At 32.0% G+C, this 20,989-nt stretch overlaps 3 protein-coding genes across 4 annotated transcripts; 1 reads left to right on the forward strand and 2 right to left on the reverse strand.

Annotated features, from left to right (window-relative positions):
* Positions 1-768: 768 nt before the first annotated feature.
* Positions 769-6,126, reverse strand: LOC126838497 (venom carboxylesterase-6-like). Its single transcript, XM_050572990.1, has 11 exons — positions 5,900-6,126; positions 4,892-5,286; positions 4,647-4,784; positions 4,425-4,587; positions 3,558-3,743; positions 3,028-3,218; positions 2,799-2,967; positions 2,523-2,707; positions 2,290-2,440; positions 2,102-2,228; positions 769-1,225 (listed from the first exon to the last, which is right to left on the reverse strand). Exons 2-11 carry the CDS (start codon positions 5,102-5,104, stop codon positions 991-993), a joined length of 1,758 nt encoding a protein of 585 aa, XP_050428947.1. The 5' UTR covers positions 5,105-5,286; positions 5,900-6,126; the 3' UTR covers positions 769-990.
* A 171-nt stretch (positions 6,127-6,297) lies between these two features.
* Positions 6,298-13,328, forward strand: LOC126838507 (esterase E4-like). Its single transcript, XM_050573002.1, has 8 exons — positions 6,298-6,612; positions 9,080-9,214; positions 9,507-9,855; positions 11,126-11,316; positions 12,114-12,455; positions 12,519-12,675; positions 12,766-12,892; positions 12,975-13,328. Exons 1-8 carry the CDS (start codon positions 6,415-6,417, stop codon positions 13,180-13,182), a joined length of 1,707 nt encoding a protein of 568 aa, XP_050428959.1. The 5' UTR covers positions 6,298-6,414; the 3' UTR covers positions 13,183-13,328.
* A 1,991-nt stretch (positions 13,329-15,319) lies between these two features.
* Positions 15,320-20,756, reverse strand: LOC126838518 (serine/threonine-protein kinase STK11-like). 2 transcript variants are annotated; one of them, XM_050573012.1, is made up of 7 exons: positions 20,146-20,755; positions 19,310-19,483; positions 19,084-19,216; positions 17,946-18,082; positions 17,677-17,862; positions 17,441-17,601; positions 15,322-17,177 (listed from the first exon to the last, which is right to left on the reverse strand). In XM_050573012.1, the coding sequence occupies exons 1-7, from the start codon at positions 20,490-20,492 to the stop codon at positions 17,059-17,061; spliced, it is 1,257 nt and encodes a 418-aa protein (XP_050428969.1). In that variant the 5' UTR covers positions 20,493-20,755; the 3' UTR covers positions 15,322-17,058. The 2 variants fall into 2 exon arrangements, with proteins under 2 accessions (XP_050428978.1, XP_050428969.1); XM_050573021.1 differs by lacking the exon at positions 19,310-19,483 and having other exon boundaries at positions 15,320-17,177; positions 20,146-20,756.
* Between the last annotated feature and the right edge of the window lie 233 nt (positions 20,757-20,989).

Genomic DNA, 20,989 nt, shown 5'->3' on the forward strand with positions numbered 1-20,989 from the left:
CAATACCATGTGTGAACCTTGCACTGTTATGGTTTAAGGTTGTTAAATTCGCATACAAACTACATCTTAGAAATAACAAAGTGAGTACAAACTTAATAAAACAGCAGGTATAAGAGACAAAATACGATTTTTAGCTTATTCACTGTATGTTACTATCAGCTATCAAATAAAAAACGAATGCCTTTTCGACCTCAATGGGTAAAAAACAAATTAGGGTCAGTATAGCATACATAAGAACAAGTCTTTTATAGAAAGAACCAACAACGTTTGTATTTTATTTAATTATGTAGTACACTGTTACCTACATCTTATGTAAGTTCTGCAGTTAAAAAAGAAAATTGTTAATTACTTTTTTTAGAAAACAGCATTTACATTTGCCTCATTTGTTTACTACTACCCCAACTGACTAATCGAAATTGGTATGTCCCGTCCATAAACACGTTTTCATTGAACATAAATATCTCAAATTGGTTGAACTTATCATTTAATGATAAAAGTTAATTTTATTGGTAAAAATGTGTTGACAAATTGCATTTCTTCTGGAGTTTTATGTATATCAGTTATATTTTTAAGATGTGGTAGGTGGAATCACATTTTGTTATAGTACCAATATCTGAGAATATTTGAATGATATCTTGAGGTAAATAACTGTGTATCAGTTTTTAAGCTACGGAGTTCTTTTTTAATATTTTATTTTATTTTAGAGGACTGTTCACTAACGTCAATACCCACCCAAATGGTTTAAACATATAACATAAATACAGCAAATTTAAAATCTTAAATTTATTTTTAAATAAAGAAGTATAATAAAAGACTTTAACTTACAAAATTAGTAAAGTAGCCATTGGGGCATCTTAAGATCATCTAAATAATATAATCAAGATCACAAAAACCTTTTTCCAAAATATTACTTTAAATTATTATAATATTTGTTTATATGTACTCCGTACTCAACAAAGTTGTCTAGTGACGTCACAATTGAGCATTGACTTATGAAATAGTGTAACAAAATTCGTCCTCACTGCATACATGCCCCATGTAGAAATTGTACTGCTCGTTTTCGTTGAACCCCAACGAATCCCAAAAACTTTTTCTGCCCATTTCTTCGCCGTATTCCATGTATATGTTTTTTGGTGACGCTATTTTTAAGTACGGCACAGTAGTCTCGTTCAGGTCTTTACTCAATGGATCCCATTCGATAGAACTGTCACCCGTTGATGGTTTCCTTTATGCATAATCAACACGTTTCAATTTATACTAATATTTACCATTGATCATACCTAAATACTAAGAAGCAACATTCATTGAAAGGGAAGCAAGGAAAATATGAAATAACGTGTAAGTAGACTTAACTTATGAGACTTATGTGGATGTGGAAAAGTGGGGTGGGAGACGCGTAAAAAGAAAAGCATAGTAATATGAGTTATGGCTAAATTGAGTAAAAATCTCAAAAAATGTATTTAATTAAAAAATTAAAAATAACAACGACATGTGTTATTCAATTAAAAATAAGTAATAACAAATTACATTACATTTGTTTTAATCTTCAACCTAATAGACAATTTTGAAATTCTGAAAACTTTGAAGGCGACTTCATAAAACAGACTTGTTGAAAAGTCTGACCAGATAAGAGTTTAGCCAAAATTATAGTAAAATTATTTTGAGTTATTAAATTTATATTATTATTAAGATATTTTACACCAAAAGGTGACTTTTTTCTGGCCTCAATGTTTTTTAAGGACTTTTGGTTATTTTTAAATAATTCTCCGAAGTTGTAAAAAAACGTAGAAAACGAAAATTTGTCTTTGCTTAAAACAAAATAAAAAATTCTACATGACTTCTAAAACTGGTTCTAAATTCAACAAAGAGTATATATTTAAAATATAGAAAGTTTATAATATTTACAATCACGCTGAAAATTATGCAAAACAGTGTTTTTAAACTTTTGAGATTATTTCAAAAATCAAAAAATATCTGTAGCCAATATCTGTTAACCAATTACTAATTAGTAATTAATTATTATACTTAAAAACTATTATCTATCCCTGAACGTGATAAAGTTTACTTGTGCATGTTATTTAAGCGTAAATTAAAAACTCACCCAGTCTTAGTAAACGAAGTCCATATTTCCACCATTATCGGTACCAAAGACCTGTCTTCTTCAGATTCTTCGACGTTTATGATTTTAGTGCGAAGCGCGTACGCCGTATCGTCCGCATGACTCGCCCCTAAATAAATGTTAACTTGTGACCTTTGAAACGATTATTTAACACTCTTTATCAGCGCTACCGTAATTCTCTGTAGAATGGGAAAAAAGTTCCGAAAGGCTATGGCGGCCACGGTACGCAAATTGATACATATACACCGGAGACGTGCCTACTTGAGCTTGGATCTGGGCGGCTTTTACGATATCCACCACGAACAACCGATCGCCTATCATCTGGATTACACGTTAAACGATACTACATTATCACGGTCACTTTCCCTCTATTGCCGGCTAACTTGGTTTTACTCGTACTTACTTGGATGAACTCGGCCGTTTTACCCTTGACCAACGGTTGTTCACCCATGTATTCAATCCTTATCCTCTGGGATACCTCGTCTATCCTGGACGAAGGTACCGTGTAATTGTAGTCTAGTATATGCGGTATCACTTGGTTCCAGTTCTTGTCGATATGATTTAGCAATGCTTCGTTGTTGACGTACTCTATAATATGTATCGTGTAACACGTAAAGATGAGACCTACTACAGGTTCATGCGACGACAATAACTATGCTATTGATTTGAGAATTATTACCGGATCCCGGGTAAAGGCCCTCGTGGGTGGCGACACTCGACAGCCATGGGACGTCGGCCGCTTCTCCTTTCGCCAGTATCCGGTAAGGCAGTTCGGAAAGAAAGGGTATCTCACTGTCGGGAGGCTCCACCACTGGCCCAAAAGGCGAGTAAGGGTTGTACATGAAAGGCTGTAAGACATATCGACGACGGATCAGACGATTTTGAGGGTTAGGTTAACCATCACTTACCATAAATAATTTGACCGCTTCTACTATCTTCCTCGCCGGTCTAGAGCTCAAACACTCCACTAATACTGACGAAGGTTTTGTGGGACAACCTAAGTAAGCGCCGATCGTTGCCGATTTAGCCGGCACGTCTTCGGTGATAGTCCATGGGCAAAGGGCCGATCCGCTCTGTGAAAATGCTTTACTGAATAGGCCTATATGGTATAGAGAAACAATTTATTTAAACGAACATCGCCAGTTAAACATGCCGTCAGAATAACATTTGTACCTTAGGTTTATAAATACTGATTTCGCATTTAATGATTTTTTCCGTTTTAGACCGTAAGTCTAACAGGAACTCTCAGAAATATATAAACTGTATCCCAATGTACTCTTACACAGATGGCTCACGCATAAGTTTTAATATTTTCCCCAAGGATCCCGCAATAAAACCAACTAAGTGTATGATAAATATTTCCCATTTATATTGTCTAATATAAAATTAGCCTTTATAGACCCAAAGTACACAAGCGTGAATTTTTAGATTGCACGACCTCTAGACAACGGCGACAGCATGTGGTAATGAACGCTTGCGCCTCCTGCAGACATTCCACTTATGGTGACTTTGTCCGGATTACCACCAAATCGATTCACATTCCTCTTCAACCATTTCAGCGCTTGCACTTGATCTTTTAGGCCATTGTTGCCCGGCGCTACAGCGTCTCCGGTACTGAAGAAACCTGTAGTGAAAAACCGTTAATCGTTTAAAATGAACCACAAGTGGGAACTTACAAAAAAATACAAATTGTGGTATTGTGGCCGTTTTTGTGTCAAGGTCTACAGACGCGTACATTGTTCTCGTTTGCTGTCAATGTAAGATTGTGTGCGTTTTTTAATATGAATTAATTAAAAACGCTATTGCTAACAGTACGTTGTACCAACTACACTAATGAATGTTGATCGTCTTCCAAGAGTTCCCTGCTGTTAATTCATTTTCATTTATTGTTATTTAAAAGCAAACGATTACAAAATATACAGACATCTCCAATGCTCTATCATAAAGAATACTTGACGCAGCCGTCTAATATTATTACAAATTATTAATGTAACACTTATAAATTCCAGAATTTTATATTTTTTTAGGAGCTCCAATCGCACGATTAATAGTGATAAAAAGTAATAGATGTGATACCTGATACCTCAGAGCTCAGTCCATAGAGACTTTAAGGTAAAGGAAATTTATAAAGGTTTACAAAACATGCGAAAATCGTACCTAGCATTTATTCTTTATTTTATAAATTCTAACACAATTTTGAGATGTAGGCAAAATATTATGTTTTTGAAAAATAACCATTTTTGTATGTTGTATATAGTAATGCAGTTTTACAATACAGTATTTCAGTGCATAGCGAATACGTTACCTATGGGACCCAGTCTGTAGTTGAGCGTGACCAACAATATATCTTTGTCCAACAAGAAGTCTGGTTTAAAGGAGGACCCTTCGAGAAACATAAAAGCGCCACCGTGAATGAACACCAACACGTCTAGTAGACGACCTTGTAGGAGGTCGTCTTGGTCGGGAAGCTACACAATAGAAACCGTAAAGCTTTGTAAATCACACCCACAGCACTCGTATGACTTACCCTTGGGGTGTACACGTTTAAGTACAGACAGTCTTCATCGCCTTCGATATCATAAGTCTCATGTGAGTATTGAATGCAGCTACTACCCGGTGTCGAGGCGTTCCAAATCCCTAGCCATGGTTTTAACGGTTGAGCTTCCTGAAATCATCAAATATACTATTGTTATTATTATCAAACTAATAGGTAAATTACAGTACAGGTACCTAAACTGTTGTAATATCTATGTGCCTTCGGTACAGACTCACTTGAAATCTTAACGGTCCAATTGGAGGTGCGGCGTACGGTATTCCTTCGAAACCGAACACGGTCCTTCCTGTCCAAGTCTTCGACACTTTACCCGACACAAGTCCACTGTCGATTTCTACTACTGGGACTTGATCAAATGCTTGGACGCAGCTAAGATTGCACGACAACAATACGACCACAGTCGTTAACGTCCATCCGAACAGCAGCCGCATATCAGTGTTTTTTTAGCACTTTAGTGTTATGGTATTAAAATAATAATATAATGTATCTAATAAGGTAAATGATGAGCTAACAGTCGTCGAATGGGCGAGTGTTCACACTGCACAAACAGTTTTATCGCGACTCTCTCCAATTACATTGCCATCATTGTACCCCGCTTCTTTTTATGATAATCCTATTAAGTATTAACACGCGTTATATAACTACCAAACAGTGTTTATCTATCATTATACGTTTGTTTTTCATTCCTATTGATCGCTATTAATTTGTTTTAGTTAAATAATAAATTGCTAACAAAATGTACAAACACAATATATTAAGATACAAAGTCCACGAGTCGTTAATGATATTCTAATCTAAGACTCGAAGTTTAAAAATAACAGCTTTATATATGTGTGTGTGTGAATTATAAGAGTCATAAAAAATACAGTGGAAACTTGCCAAGAGCAAAAATAATAAGGCACACCAAACTTACACAACAGCTACCTGCAATGTGAGACCAAGTACAGGAGTGCTCCATAAAAGTCATCCATAATAACAACAACATCGGGTACTATCAGCATCTCCAAGATATCACAAAATAAAAATAACATAAATAAAAGTGTTTAGTTAAAAATTTGTATTTATTAATAAAATTCATAAATCATTTTTTATTCTGAATAATGGCTATCTTTTATCCTAAGACATATATTATATTATTATGTTGATTTTTAGATATTAAAATTATTAGAGTTGAATTTTTTTGCTGTAAAAATCTATGGTTATTCATTTATATACATGTGAATTACCTTTATAACGCACTTGTTACTTAATATTGAATTCTTATCTTGATACATCAACGCTGGCGAGGTTCGGCTGTGATCGTTTACAATTCAAAACAACCAGTTTTATGGAATAATAAAGTATAAATTACTGTCTACCCGTCTCTTACTCCTTTCTCTCTATTTATTTAAAATATAAATCTTATTCACAAGTAAGTATAAATGTTGAAAATGTGTCTGCTAGTTACACTAGTCTAACCAAACACCAGACGAATGATTTATTGTATAACACTATATTATTAACCGTTATCGCCTTGCTGTGTGTTTACCGCGCAAATAATTGTTTTTGATTGGAGCGCATATTTTGACCTTGGAATTATTATACTATTAAATTTATTTATTTTGTGTCGAGATAACAGTTAAGGCTCGTACAGATCAAAGCATTTCTGTCGACAGTCTCGTAACGTCAAGAGCTACAAACGGTGTTATAACAGCGTTTTTTATTCTGTAGTAAAAAATTTCTGCGTTTTGATTTTGAAGATATGAAGGAAATTGTATGGTTGACCGTTTGTTTTTTTTTAACTTGGGCTCATGCCCAAAACTTGGCAAGTGTTCCCAGAGTTCGGGTTGAGTCCGGCGAGTTAGCCGGCAGTTTCAAGCAAACAATCAACGGCCGTCAAATATACGCTTTCGTGGGAATACCTTATGCCAGTCCGCCTGTACACAAACACCGGTTCAAGGTAAAATTGAATATAAGATGTTTCAAATGATACTCTATAACATTGTTACTATATAACAGCTAATACTCGTTACTCGTAATATTGCACTGTGATAACGTTGCAACGCCGGCAAGCCGAAATACATTGTAAACACTATTACCATCACCACACTAATAACAGCTATGAAACACGAGAGCGCTACAGTCGAGTGCAACTAAAAAAAAATAAATAAATAAAATATACAACTCAATAGGTGAACCACTCATGAAACGCGTCAAAGCTATTTTAAAAATTATTAACCAGAATGAGTATTAAATAAATTCGCTACACAACACGAACAAAAATACTATAAAATTAATATACTTTACTTTATATTAAGAACCAACAACTTAGCGAGTTTCAAAATAATTAACTATTAATATTATTATTTAGAACTATAAAGTACAAAATAATAATTAACGCATAGTTAAAAATACAGATTACGAAATACACACTTGGTCGAGTATTTAAGTTATTTAAAATACTTGAAAAGCAAATACGTTTTGATAAACTAAATTGTCAGTTTACAAGTTAAATTTGAGTTATTTCGTGTAAAATCGACACAACAAATTTTACACATATTTTGAAACAATATTTATTCTAAATATTAAAAAATATGTATTACTTAGTACAATTTTCACTAATTTTGTATATTTGTATGCATTATTTTATTTGAATAGAAAAATATATGATAATTTATAGTGCACTATTTTCTTCACCCTGCAAAACTTATTAATAAAATTTAAAATGTAAATCATTAGCAATTTAAACTTTAATATTATACATTTTTTTACTTTAATATTATAAATTATGTACATAATTATCCCACCTCAATATCAACAATCAACTTTAGCTATAGGCTATCTAATAGCATAAAACATTTGGAACAACACAATTAAATACATTTTGTAAATAATTGCTTTTATTCATAGTTAGTTTTTTAATGTCAATTTTAGTTTATGTTAATGTTTGAGATAAGACAATAATATTTTTTATTTTTGTCGCTAAAACACTGAACAATTTCATTATTAGAAAAATCTAATTGTAGAAATGTAGAAATACATTTTTAATATATGTGTAGTACTATTCCTAAAACAAATCAATTACAAAATACATATTGAACTCTTATTTTTAATAATTTAAATAAAATGCCACTCATAATATTCTACCTTTAAAATAATATTTCGCTGCATACAAATTTACAACTAGATATACGATTATTGCGTTTTATACAAAACTTCAAATTTCATAACTGACAATGAGTAGTCTATAGTCAAGAATCTATTCAGTTGATACAATTTTTCCAAATGACTACAAACGGCTAACTTATGAATATAATTTTTTTAAGGAGTGGAAATCATAAATAACTTGTCAAATGTTCGTAAATATTTTATATGGGGTATACACACGATCTGTCATCTGACAGATATACACTCTGTATAACTGCGCAGACCGTTTCTCAATTAAATCCCGTAGTAAAATTTAAATTTAAACGTTAGTTTTAAATAAAATGTCTAGACACATCACTCGTGTTTGTTTCTGTACACATTAATCAGCGACTTAAATTGTAAACTTGTCATTATTGATAAATATTTTGTAGTATAACTCGCTGCTCGACTATATCGAATGTTAAATATACTTAAACAGAAGTCTGTACTTAGGTTTCATTAGTGTCAATTACCAATAAACATACATTTGATCAACAGAATAAAGATAACAGAAAAGCGTATTTTTCTATTCTACAGTATAATCTTAAAATTATACCAATATTACTTTAAGCGACTTGTTGACTGTCGGTAAAAAATGTGACTGCATGTACGTCTTAATGATTATACTGCAAATACATTTGGCTAATAGCATACAGCATTTACACACAGTGGTGATGTCTGTATTTTATGTACCACGTTTTTATTTAAAATATAACATCAAAATTGTGTTTGTATAATTTATAAACACGAATAGGCGCGAATTAAGTATGAGTACTTAGTCGTTTAGAACAAAGTCAGTACAATAAAAGAACAGTTTAGTAAGATTTTAAAATCAGTCAATTAGAATTTTTCAAATTTGATCAATTTTTTTCGTATAATATTTCTCAAAAGATATGAATATAGATGTTTACCATATTTGAAAATAGTAAGATGTTAGTAGAATTTTGTTAATCCAGATTTAAAAGTCTCGTCCCCAACATAAATGATCCATTGTCAGCTTAATCTTTACATTGTTTTTACTACATTCTTATAAAATTATATAGTATTATTTTTAAATAAAAATAACATATTGTGGTTATTTAAATAAATTATGTGTTCAAGCTTACTTCCTAGTATACTAAAATTGTACTTCTTATCTATAATTTCTAGGTAAGTTCGATTATGTTACGCTAAAAAAAACTATGTTGCCGTCATATATTAACAGATTGTTATCATGTTAGTACATAGTTATTTGCTTTCAGGAACCACAACCCGTAAAACCTTGGATAGGAGTATGGAACGCCACCATCCACGGAAGTGACTGTCTTGGCCTAACTCACAAGTTCACTGCGACGGGCCAAGAGGACTGTCTGTACCTTAACGTGTACACAACCAAGGTAAGTTGTATCCGTTTTAGATCTGAAGACGATCGTTTGTACATTTTTTACTAATAACGAGTAGATTTTAAGTAACACTTGAGATAACAAGGGGAAGACGGCAGACACAGAACGTTTAACCAGATGACGTACAAACAGAAAAGTATTGAGGATAAGCAAAGGAATTTTCTAAAAGCGTTTGTTGTTCCATTCGAAATTGTCTCCTTCTGATTAGTTCGTCTGGAAAACGCTTTTGCTATGCAATTCTTGAGAGATCCCTTTCCACGTTTAATATCGTATAATAATCCCACAGTTACCTCAAGACGGTTTGCTGAATGGGGGTCTAATGAACGTGGTCGCGTACATTCACGGCGGAGCCTTCCAATTCGGAGCCGGCAAAGATTACGGTCCCGAATATCTGTTAGACACACAAGACATGGTTTATGTGTCATTCAACTACCGGTTAGGTCCTTTCGGATTCGCCTCCACCGGTGACGAAATAGTACCCGGTAACAATGGTTTAAAAGATCAAGTGGCCGCTTTGAAATGGGTACAGCGTAACATAGCCGCCTTCGGAGGCAACCCAGGAGCCGTCACCATTAGCGGCATGTCAGCCGGTGCAGTTAGCGTCAACTACCATATGATATCGCCAATGTCTCTTGGTAAGTTCATCACATGTTCCTTAATAATTAGAATTCCAGAATCTTAAAGAAAGTTTACTCTTAATATATCTAAACAAATACCCTGACGGAAACGGAACATTTCAAATGATTTACACAGCACTTGATTGAATCAGTCATTTGAGAAATTGCATAATTTATGAATACCCTATTTTTGGAAAACCAGTAAAAACCTATAAACGTGTTAGAACTTTCATGGATTGAACTATTAATTTGATCATTTTTCGGATTTATCCATGTTATCATTAGTTAGCTGGCGTTTTAAAACCACTGACGGGTCCATCCGTCAATCTTTAGAGAGATAGTCACCGTTTCACAGCACTGTCGCGATTATATTGAGTGCATCCAGCTTCGCTTGTTTCCTACCGGTCTTACTTACCGGAAAGTGGTGTCGTAATGGGTCATATGGTCATATTATTTGTGTTTTCCTTTTCACTGTTTATGGCTGTTATGCTTTTTTGGTAATCTAAATTTTTTTAATTTTGCTCTTCACTTCCTACATCTAAAATTTTCATTTATTTCAACAACAGCTGTTCCTATTATTTGACATTGATCGGTTGGTACGACTTGTGTCTTTCTTTTTTTCCTATTAAAAACTATCCGACTGTAAATACCATTTCAACTGCAAAACCCGTTTAATCGAGCCAACTTATATATCTGTAACAACTGTTAATAAGTGTGTAAGTCGATTTCAGTGATTTTACAGGGCAGCGATTTTAAACTGACCAGCTGCCATAAATCAGCATGTAATAATCAAGAACTCACATCTCTCTCAAGGGTTTCTTGTTGGTCCAACGAGTTAGACATTTATTCAAGGTGTGCTAGGCGCTTCGGACTACATCCTATCGTACTTAGTCAATTTTTATCAAAATTATACTTACACACTTATTCATAGTTGTTACAGATATATACGTTACTCGTTTGTAAACGAGCTTAGAGTTGACAGTGTTATGAGATAAACGCACGAATCTGACACGGCGTGTGTACACAGACTTTGGCGCCAATCTTTTAATCCTCGTTTTTAGATAACATTTAAAAGTGACACATAAAGTCTTCTTAGTTTGCCCTTTGATAAAGAGGGTTAATGATGGGAGGTTCCACTGCATACGTATAAGGATTACAAAATTTTAATCTCTTGCGTGGCACATAACATAAACATTAAACTATATAACATTATCTATACAAGAATTAAAATATGTACATACTATTATATATGGTTCACTTGTATGACTCGTATCATATTTGCTTAAAGGTCTGTTCAGCCGAGCCGTCGCCATGAGTGGAAGCATACATTGTCCTTGGGCATACGCAGAAAACGTTGTACAAAAAACCAAACACTTGGCCGATCTGCTGGGATGTCCCACATACTATTCCAAAGACACTATCAAGTGCCTTCGGTCAAGACCAGGAGTTGCTATCGTCCAATCGTTAAAGAATTTCATGGTGAATTAAGATATTTCCAACTACCACATTAAATCCATTGATATATTTTAGACTTAATGTAAGAGGGTAACAAGTAACAGCAATTACTCCAACAATAATCATCGGATTTTATAAACGGAGGAGCGACTTAGTATGGGTTGTTTTATTTTAGCTGGATGAAAAGAAGTCCTAATCTAACCTTGCCCCGTCTAAAATTTTAAAGAATGACGCCCTTTTTATCAGAACTGCCTCTTGAGAATATTTGATTTTCAATAAATTTGTATTAGTAATTATTTTGGGTAATAATAGAATATGCAATACTTTATGCTGAAGTGACCACCAAGGTGGATTGATATAAAAAGTATTGATGTAATAAGTGGATTGGATTGGTCGATTTGACGGCTATCGTCATAGTTGTTATTTTTATTTAATTCATGCAATTTTATATTTGTATTAAAGAACTAGAATTTCAGAATCGCCAAATAAAAAAAAAGGAACAGATATTACAATTTTAAATGTCTACAAATTTAGTTCTCAAAAAAACTTGTAAATGATATCTATAATGGCACTGTACAACAAAAACATACAGAGTTTTTCTTAAGGTACACCGATGATAAAATCGTAGGAAATATGTCAGATCATAATTGCAAGTGTATATGAAAAATTATAAAAATAAATAAATACTTTACCTTATACGGTTTACCTGTCATAAGTAAGATGAAAAATATTGGCTACCTGGCAATATACTATCAACTATAGTAGCTAATAACCCTAAAAGTTATAATAGGAAATATAAAATTATGGTGTTTACTCTTTAGCCTTGGATGTTCAATCCGTTTACGGTGTTCGGTCCGACGGTCGAGTTGGCGGGCGTCGAACGATTTTTGCCAGACGTACCCGAAAACCTACCGGTCCAAGACGTGCCGGCGTTATTCAGCTTTACCCAAGACGACGGCCTTTACCCTGCTGCCGAGCTGGTAACCCAGGACAAAGCCCTCGTGGAGTTGGACACTAAATGGTCAGAAATTGCCCCGTTCTTGTTGGATTACAACTACACCGTCGCAGACGAAACAAGAAGATCCGAAATAGCTCAAACTATAAAAACATTCTACTTTGGCAACAGCTCGATATCGACCGCCACCACGGCACAAATCGTCCAAGTAAGTAGCAGTTAGAATTTGTGTAGTACGATTTTTTGTATTATGTTTTTACAATGCACATAGATGGTCACCGATAGACTTTTCAAAGAACCCGTAGCTCGGACTGCTAAGTACTTGGCTTCGAAAAATACATCTCCGGTGCACTTTTATGAATTCGCTTACAGAGGCCGAGACAGCCTTTCGGACAAATACTCTGCGACCGGTACATCCGAAGGCCTGGGTAAGTAGTAATCATCGATACGGTCATAGCAACTAAAACTTCCTATTTATTCTGCTTTTGGGTTTCTGTCGATTTTTTAAAAACATTAAGGTGTGGCACATGGCGACGATACTATGTATATCATAAAGACTCTGTATGGTAATCCGCACGAAGTCGCGGAGGACACCAAATTAATTCCAGTCATGGTAAACGTTTGGGCGTCGTTCATAAAAACCGGGTGAGTAACAACAATAAGTCAGAATGCCTATGCTTTGCTGACTTTTAACTAATAATTAACTAACTTATAATTATTATATTAGTATTCCGGAAGCAAGTAATGGCACTTCCTGGTCGCCAGTGTCTCAGAATCCAGCAGACCCGTTGCAACTAATTAAGATCACCCAAACTCAGACTTTCGAACCGACGGAACTGCCTGATGCCGGTAACAACGCATTTTGGAAAAGTCTGCCGCTAACCGAATTTGCTACGGTTTTACCGGCAGTTGCTACAGGCCATAATGAACTATAATATATTTATTTTTTAAAAAACCCACATATTCATTGTCTTTGGGTCGTCCTACACCGTTGTATTTTAGAAAATTAATGCATTTTATTTGCATGTAAAACTATAAAAATAATTCAGTATTAAAATATATATATATATAAATACTTATACTTTTTTGAAATTTTTTTAGAAATATTATTATTATTAATGTACATCGATTATTATTACTGTTTGTATTAATAATAATTGCGTAGTTTTTTTTCCATCATCAAACTCAGCGACTGAAACGGTTAATAGAAGTTTACAAATTGCGTCAATATAGTATCTTTTGTTGACTTATCGAGCTGTACAGAATAATATTTTCGATTACTACGAGAATATGAAACTATAGGGTAGCTAAAATCTGAACCTATGTTTTTAAATCTAACGGTAGGGAGTTAAATACAACAAAAAAATTTTCCTCCGGCTACCTTATGTAAATCTTGCCTTTATGGCCGACCAAAAATTAGTAAAAAAAAAGACACAACAGTTTGTAACTGGTAACGGTTTGTTTATCTACATTATTTGTGGTTTTCAAGTTTCAATCGGACAAAATGTATTTTATATCTATTTTTTAAAAGTTTAATTTATTAAGAAAAGCTTGTTCATTAGGTGAAATTCGTAAGGAATTTTTTTACTTAACTAATAGATTATTAAAATATATATATATATATATATATAAATGAATGTCTGTCTGTCTGTTTGTCCTATATGCATTAGTACACCATTCATTTGATCGCCATGATACTTTGGGAAGTTGTTGAGTACACTCCCGCGAACCTAACTGGCATAATACTTTTCGAAAATTCCAATGGAGATTGAGATGCGGGTGGGAATGGGTGAATGGGAATTATTTCACTCAGCCCTGGCAGACTAAATCTCGGGCAACGCCGGGTCCGGACAGCTTGTATATTTATAAAAATTATTACCCTGACCCCCCCCCCCCTAAATACGCCACTGGAGTGCTGTGATCACAAATCAACAACGTGCAAGGGTCCTTGTTCTTTTACCCTCGAGATTTGGTCGAGTCTCGCTATTCGTTATCGAATACGAAAAAAACACAAATATGAACAATGTAACACAAAGAACAATGACATAAATCGCCCGAGCAAGCAGTGTAAATAATGAGTCATTCCTCTAAATTTGTCGTTAATTAATCGTCATATACAATTCTTTTTAAAAAAAAACTTATCGACTATAATAGTACTAAATAACGACCAAGGTTGGTCTTTGTAAAAATAAAAATACATCTTTTATTTATAATTAAAAATTATAATTCATTAATATATAAAATACTAAAATGGTAATTACAGACAAATACAATAGTACTTAAGCTAGCTGCACAATGATTTGTAATGGGGTGAAGATCAGCGTGGGTTAAAAAGTAATCGAATACTTAACCTATATAATAAATATTTTAATACTTCATTTAGTTAGGTATTTGTTATTATTGTACTACTCAGCAGCATACCCAAACATCATTACGTGTACAATATTATCATCATAGTGCCAACATCGTCCTCGTTATGAATTACCCAACCGATAACATGAGATATTACAAATTATTACTAAGTTACCCATGAATCATGATCATCTCATGATTAACCAGTAAAATTGTATTTACTATTTATTAATTAAACGTAGGTACGCACGAGGCTCCCCGCTCCATCGATTGTCGAATCATACAATATACCTAACCAATCCTAACTAACTAATCGTTATTACTTAACCTTTAGCCTCTAAGCAATTCAAGTAAATAGGTCACTCGATAATTGGTACAAAACTATCATATTAATTAATTGTCTAACTCTTATTAGGGTCTAGACAGAGTTTAGTTTAAATTAATTTAAGATTTTTCATTTTAATTATAAAATGAAAATGTTATACACAATTAAATAAAACACAACCCCTAATATATTTGCTGCTTCGGCACCAAAAATACATTTTTATTGACACTGCCTTTAATAATATTAAATTATCATTAGGTCATTAGATCATTTTTCTCTCCAGAACAAATTAAATCTATTTGTTAAATATAATATTTATTTTTAAAATCAAATCAACTAGCTAAAACCAATTGAAGTTTGAATACATTTTGAATAATTATTAACCTACAAATGACGAAATTATAATTTAATTAAATAATATAATTCTTTGGATGTTTTAAAAAATGTGTTATTTAACACATTCCTATGCATGTGAAAGTCATATTTATACATTTTATTATATAATCGTTGTGTAAGCCGCATTTCCCATGTCTCTTAGTTTACCGTTAAAATAAAAAAAAACCAACTAAATGTAAACAATTATAATATATATTATATACTCATTTCTTAACATTAAATAATTAAATATACAATTAACACATAAATAATAGATAATAATTTAAATTTATAGTCAACTTTCAACATTGTTCTTTTTCAGGTAAATAGTATAAAAAAATTTTTTGGGTATAGTGGTACAATTTATAATTAAAATTCATAAACACTTTATGACACCCTCAATAAGCGTAACTTAATGTACAAGAAGCAAAGCACAATATTATCGTTACTAATCAGTGTCAATATTTTTAACAGTCAGTCAACCGTTTGAAAACTATTGACGATCGAATGGATCAATATGAAATATAAAATTCAATGTAATTGTGAACAATCTTAAGCTTCAGTAAATTTTTTTTCATAAAAATTTGTAATGCTTATATCTTATTACTAATAATAAAATTAAGCATTTATAAAACTTAGATATCATTATTTCCAATAACAATTTTTTACAATAAAAATTGGACATTATAATACAATCAATTTAGTTAATTTTTTCCCATACGCTTGGCTTTACAGTATTAAAAATTGAGTTTATCTTTGAAAGCAATTCTTTTATTTTAACTATGAACAATTTAATAAAATATATATCATTGGTTGGCCATGGCAGTATATATAACAAAAAATAGAAAACTGATTCTCGTTTCATTTTTTTTAAATATGTACAGGGCGATTTATTTTTTAATATAAACAAATCTATACACATATTGTAAGAATGTTATGCACCCTGTATATATTTTAAGAACCATCAGTTTACATTCTTATATACAATACTTCATTTAGAGTGCATTTTAAATGATTCTTTTCGCTTTACACTGATATTAATAATTGTAGTGATGTATAAATTGAATAATGGCGATAATAGACATGTTCAAAAAAGGCAGTATATATTTGTATTATTTTTTTTTTTAAGTCTTAAAGTTTATTTCAAATATTTAATGAGATTAACTCATTGTATTTTCCATTCGCTCGCTTAGTTTTGTCTTATTAATTAAATACTATTAAACCACAAGGAACTCGAATATCAAAATAATAATAATTTGTTAAATGCTTATTTATATTAATAAAAAACTTAGTTAATTTAAAATAAATCTTATAAAGGAAAAACAATATTTACTTTTTACTTTCTAGAATTTTGTTATACATATATAAAAGTTAAAAATGAATAAACAAAATATTTGAAGTTGGTGACAACTTGTTTTTTCTCCTTTAGTACCTCAAGATTTAACAGTCTTTTATGCGTTCTTTAAGATTCTCAAAAAAAAAAAACACATGCAGAGGTTAATAACAAAAATTTACTTTATATTAATAAATACTTTCCGAAACATTATTGAGGCAGATGTATACATAAATAATAAGTAGCTTAAATTATATTTTACTCTTGCCTCGTGAAAACTCATCAAATATCAGACTTGATAAATGGCAAAAGGAAAAAAAACACTTTGCTCATCTCCGCTTGAAACATAATTAGAACTTTTTACCAAAAATGATTTTATAATATAAAACAATATGAAAGATTAAACACAAGAATATGCGACTGACGTCACGACAGTCGACAAGTAGTCATTTTTTTAACATTATACATGATTGGCTTGTGCCAGGCTCGTTTAGATGGATCGTTAGCATCATCAACAGGAGCTGATGTACTCCCATTCTGTCGATCTGCGATATGTGTAAAACAAGTGACACAATGAGTTAATATAAATCGCTAATAAGTCTAGTGGCGTAGTCAAAAGGGTACACATTTATGTACACACCTCCCACTTTTCTATGTAAACGAATATCAAAAATTTGTGTACTCTATCTGCAGATGCGTAATATTATGAATACTCATAACAGGAGGTGGCACAGCTAAACCCTTAAGACTATGCCTATGCTAATAACTATAGCAACCACAATATTAACAACTTTTACAGTTTACTGACCTCTTAACATTTCGGTAACATATTCGTCTTCGTTTTCTGAGGCCGTGTCGTCAAGATAGTTGAACAGATACGGCAGCACAGTCATATTATGCATTGTATCCCCACGTAACGGAGGTATAGGTACTTTTTCAGACGTTTTAGGATGTCTACAAACAACCCAACTACAACACGTACAAATATTTTGATATTTTACACTTCCAAAATAAAGTTTTTATTTTATGGTTTCTTTCTCTTACGGGTGTGTTTGAATTGTTCGCAGGGAAAATCTATTCTTTGGGTCTTTTTTAAGCATTCCAACTAAAAGAGATCTTAATGGTTCTGTTACGTAGCCCGGGATTTTTATGTTACATTTACCGATCGCTTCAAACAGCCTGTATACATTGTCGCCTTCAAATGGATACTCTCCGGTAACTAAATAATACCTGTTTATAAAATAATGCTAAATTAAATACACATACAAATACTATTAAAATGTATCAGTTTTACAGTGTTATCATAAGCTTACAAAGTTACTCCGCTACTCCAAATATCGATCTTAAAGCCAGAGTATTCATCAGCCCCATTTGCGATTTCAGGAGGTTGAAATGCGGGTGAACCTTGACTAGATGCACAAATACCTTCCGGATCAAATGGTGACAATGCCTAAATTATAATTAAAAAAATAATAATAATTATTATTAGATAAATGTAGTTGGCTATAATAGGAGATTGCAAACAACAGCATACAGTTTAAATCAGACCTAGACTTTTTTTTATTTATAAAAAATAACAAGTAATTTAAAAATAATAAGAAATTAGAGTTATTTGAAATAATTTATTAAATAATTTATAATTTCAAATAATAATATATTTGAAAACATTTGTATTAAACTGCTTTAAATAACCAGTTATTTTAAAGCATTTTTTTGTTAAAATTTTATTATCTATGCTTTAATTTAAATAAACAATTTTTAGACGAAAATTGAAAAAATACTTAAATCCTTTTTTAACAGCTTCCTTCAATAAGTTAAGATGTTATTCTTTGTTGTTTAAATTTGTTAAAATAAAAATTTTATTGAAATTACTATTTTAGAATTTTTTTAAAATTATTTAAAAAATTATTAAAACTTGAATGGGGTATTATATTTACAGTATTTACACACCTTGTGGTATATCCCATTTGATTATCAGATAATTAAATGGGATATACCGCAAGGTGTGTAAATACTAAATAGTTATTATTTAGTTATAGTTTTTAAATAATTTTTATTTTAATCATCTGAATTGTTATTTAAATAAAAAAATAACTTAAATAATGCCCAAGTTAGGTTTTAATCAATAACAACGTGTCAAAGAAGACTATGTATATCCAACCGCTTTTATTTAATTTAAATAATAAATGTTTTTATACAAATTTCAACTGTTTTTTGTTTAATCTCCTGTTTGATTTTAAGACACACTTCACTACTGGCTTTTATTGATTAAAATGTAATTTAATGGACACATAAAAGATGGGGGATGTCCATTTTTTTTACAGACAATTGCCCGCAAATTTGAGGAACAGCCATTAAGTTTTAAACTGCAGGTAGTGTGAGAAAAACTGACACAATCGGTCGCATCGCTCCGCCATATACTTAAATTATTAATGTGAATATAAAACAAACCTCAGCAGTCCCAAAATCGGAAATTTTAAGAGTTTCATCCAGGGTGAGCAATAAGTTCCCGGGTTTTATATCTTTGTGAATAATTCCACGGCTATGTAAATACTCTAATCCGTTCATTAATTGACTGAAATAACTAAAAGTAAAATTTTTAAAAATAAAAATGAATAGTTGTAAAATATACATAACATGTTATACTTATATGAAAATATATCAATGCACTTATTACTTATGGGCTTGCCAACATGGAAATTTACTGCCTGGAGAGTGCTCAAGCATATCTTGAAGACCGCCAACGCAGTACTCCATTAATAAGTACATTTTTTCTTTCTCTTCGTTTACTATTACGTCTACTAATTCTATGACATTTAGATGTCTCAATGTTTTCAATAATTGAATTTCACTTGGAAAAGAAATATATAAAATACAATTGTAATTAATAAACAGAAAAAATAATTTGACTTATTTTTTAACTATATACTAAAATATACTTCTAATAATTTTATAAAACTATTATGTCTAACACTTGCCCGTGAAAAGTAACACATTTGGAGAGTATTACTTAATGTCGTTACATATGCAAATACACTACTCTATATGGCAAAAAAACAAATTACACTACTTCTCATCGGTAAATGAAACATATTAGTTTTCGTAATGACGTGTGTGACACGGTTTAATTATTATTTGTCTAAGGGGAAAAATGTATGATACTGTGACGTGTATAAATACATCAAATAAAACTTATTTTTGTAATAGCAAAAAGTGTAAACTATAAATGCGTTAAAATAAGTCTTATTGTTTAATTTAAAAAGACACAACTATGCAATCATACTGATGCATTAGGTATTTATATATTATAGTCTAATAGCAAACATTAAAAGACAATTGACTATTAACAAATCATATGATAATAATGCTTTGTTGATCGAAATGCATAAATGAATGACCATATAAATACTATGTTATCTGTGTCAATTTAAACAACTAAAACTATGAATAGACAAACGACAGTGCTTATACATTTTTCTGTTAAATACATAATAAACTATATGTCATAATTACTTGAGGACATTTTTCTCTCCATTCGGAATACGCTTTAGTTTCTTCTTCTTCAATATTTTGGCCGCACGGCGCACTAGTGTTATCGAATCGAGTACTTCTTTCACTTTGCCGTAACTACCTTCGCCCAGCAAATCGCCCATAACATATTTGCCAACCATTTTACACGGTTTCTTTTGAGCACGGTACACCACTTCGTCTGGATCGAACGAATTGAACAGACCCGTCTGGAGGCAATTGCCCGCTGACCAGTCAGGTGGAACATTTAACAAGTCTTTCAGCACATCCTCGTCTTCTTCTATCGCGCTGGGCGTAATGTCCCCGTCATAGTCCCGCTGTTCCATCATCATTAAACCATTTTTTTTTTTTTCAATTTAAACTTATCGGTACTAGTTATCACTTATCTATAATAGTCTGTCGTTGTTCTTTTCAAGTCCCTGAATTGAGCGTGTAAAATAACCATTCTAACTATATCGGAAAGTTCGTTAAAAAATAAATATCAAATCAACGACCATGGTGACAAAATATTGTAAAATAATATGCAATAGCGCATTCAGTATACTATTTTACTATCGTCGCAGGTCTGGAATTTGTTTTATCACTGTTGTTTAGTTGTTGACATTTTGATAATTTTCATTGTAGAGTAAACACCGAGTGAACAATCATATGATCCGACCAAGGTCGTCCCGTACAAAGATATTAAAAAAAAAAAACACACAATTTTTAATACTTGCAAGTTGCAGACTGCAGTACAGTTTCTCGACAAGCGACTGTGAAAACTGAAAGCGGCATAAAATATTAAATAAAAGAAATTTATATCTTATACTTAAAATGATAACCAAAATTC

The sequence above is a fragment of the Adelges cooleyi genome, unplaced genomic scaffold (assembly GCF_023614345.1).
Source record: "Adelges cooleyi isolate 19-005CV unplaced genomic scaffold, UGA_ACOO_1.1 ACOO_flye_CR_arks_rails_tigmint_CR_PRNA_108, whole genome shotgun sequence".
NCBI lineage: Eukaryota > Metazoa > Arthropoda > Insecta > Hemiptera > Adelgidae > Adelges > Adelges cooleyi.

Coding starts and splice junctions, on each gene's coding strand:
- LOC126838497 (XM_050572990.1), bottom strand. CDS start 5,104: ATGCGGCTGCTGTTCGGATGGACGTTAACGACTGTGGTCGTATTGTTG. Junction 4,588..4,646: donor TAAACGTGTACACCCCAAGG/GTAAGTCATACG, acceptor TCTATTGTGTAG/CTTCCCGACCAAGACGACCT. Junction 2,968..3,027: donor AAGCGGTCAAATTATTTATG/GTAAGTGATGGT, acceptor TATGTCTTACAG/CCTTTCATGTACAACCCTTA.
- LOC126838507 (XM_050573002.1), top strand. CDS start 6,415: ATGAAGGAAATTGTATGGTTGACCGTTTGTTTTTTTTTAACTTGGGCT. Junction 9,215..9,506: donor TTAACGTGTACACAACCAAG/GTAAGTTGTATC, acceptor ATAATCCCACAG/TTACCTCAAGACGGTTTGCT. Junction 9,856..11,125: donor GATATCGCCAATGTCTCTTG/GTAAGTTCATCA, acceptor ATTTGCTTAAAG/GTCTGTTCAGCCGAGCCGTC.
- LOC126838518 (XM_050573012.1), bottom strand. CDS start 20,492: ATGATGATGGAACAGCGGGACTATGACGGGGACATTACGCCCAGCGCG. Junction 19,217..19,309: donor CCATGTTGGCAAGCCCATAA/GTAATAAGTGCA, acceptor TTTTACTTTTAG/TTATTTCAGTCAATTAATGA. Junction 17,178..17,440: donor TGTTACCGAAATGTTAAGAG/GTCAGTAAACTG, acceptor CACATATCGCAG/ATCGACAGAATGGGAGTACA.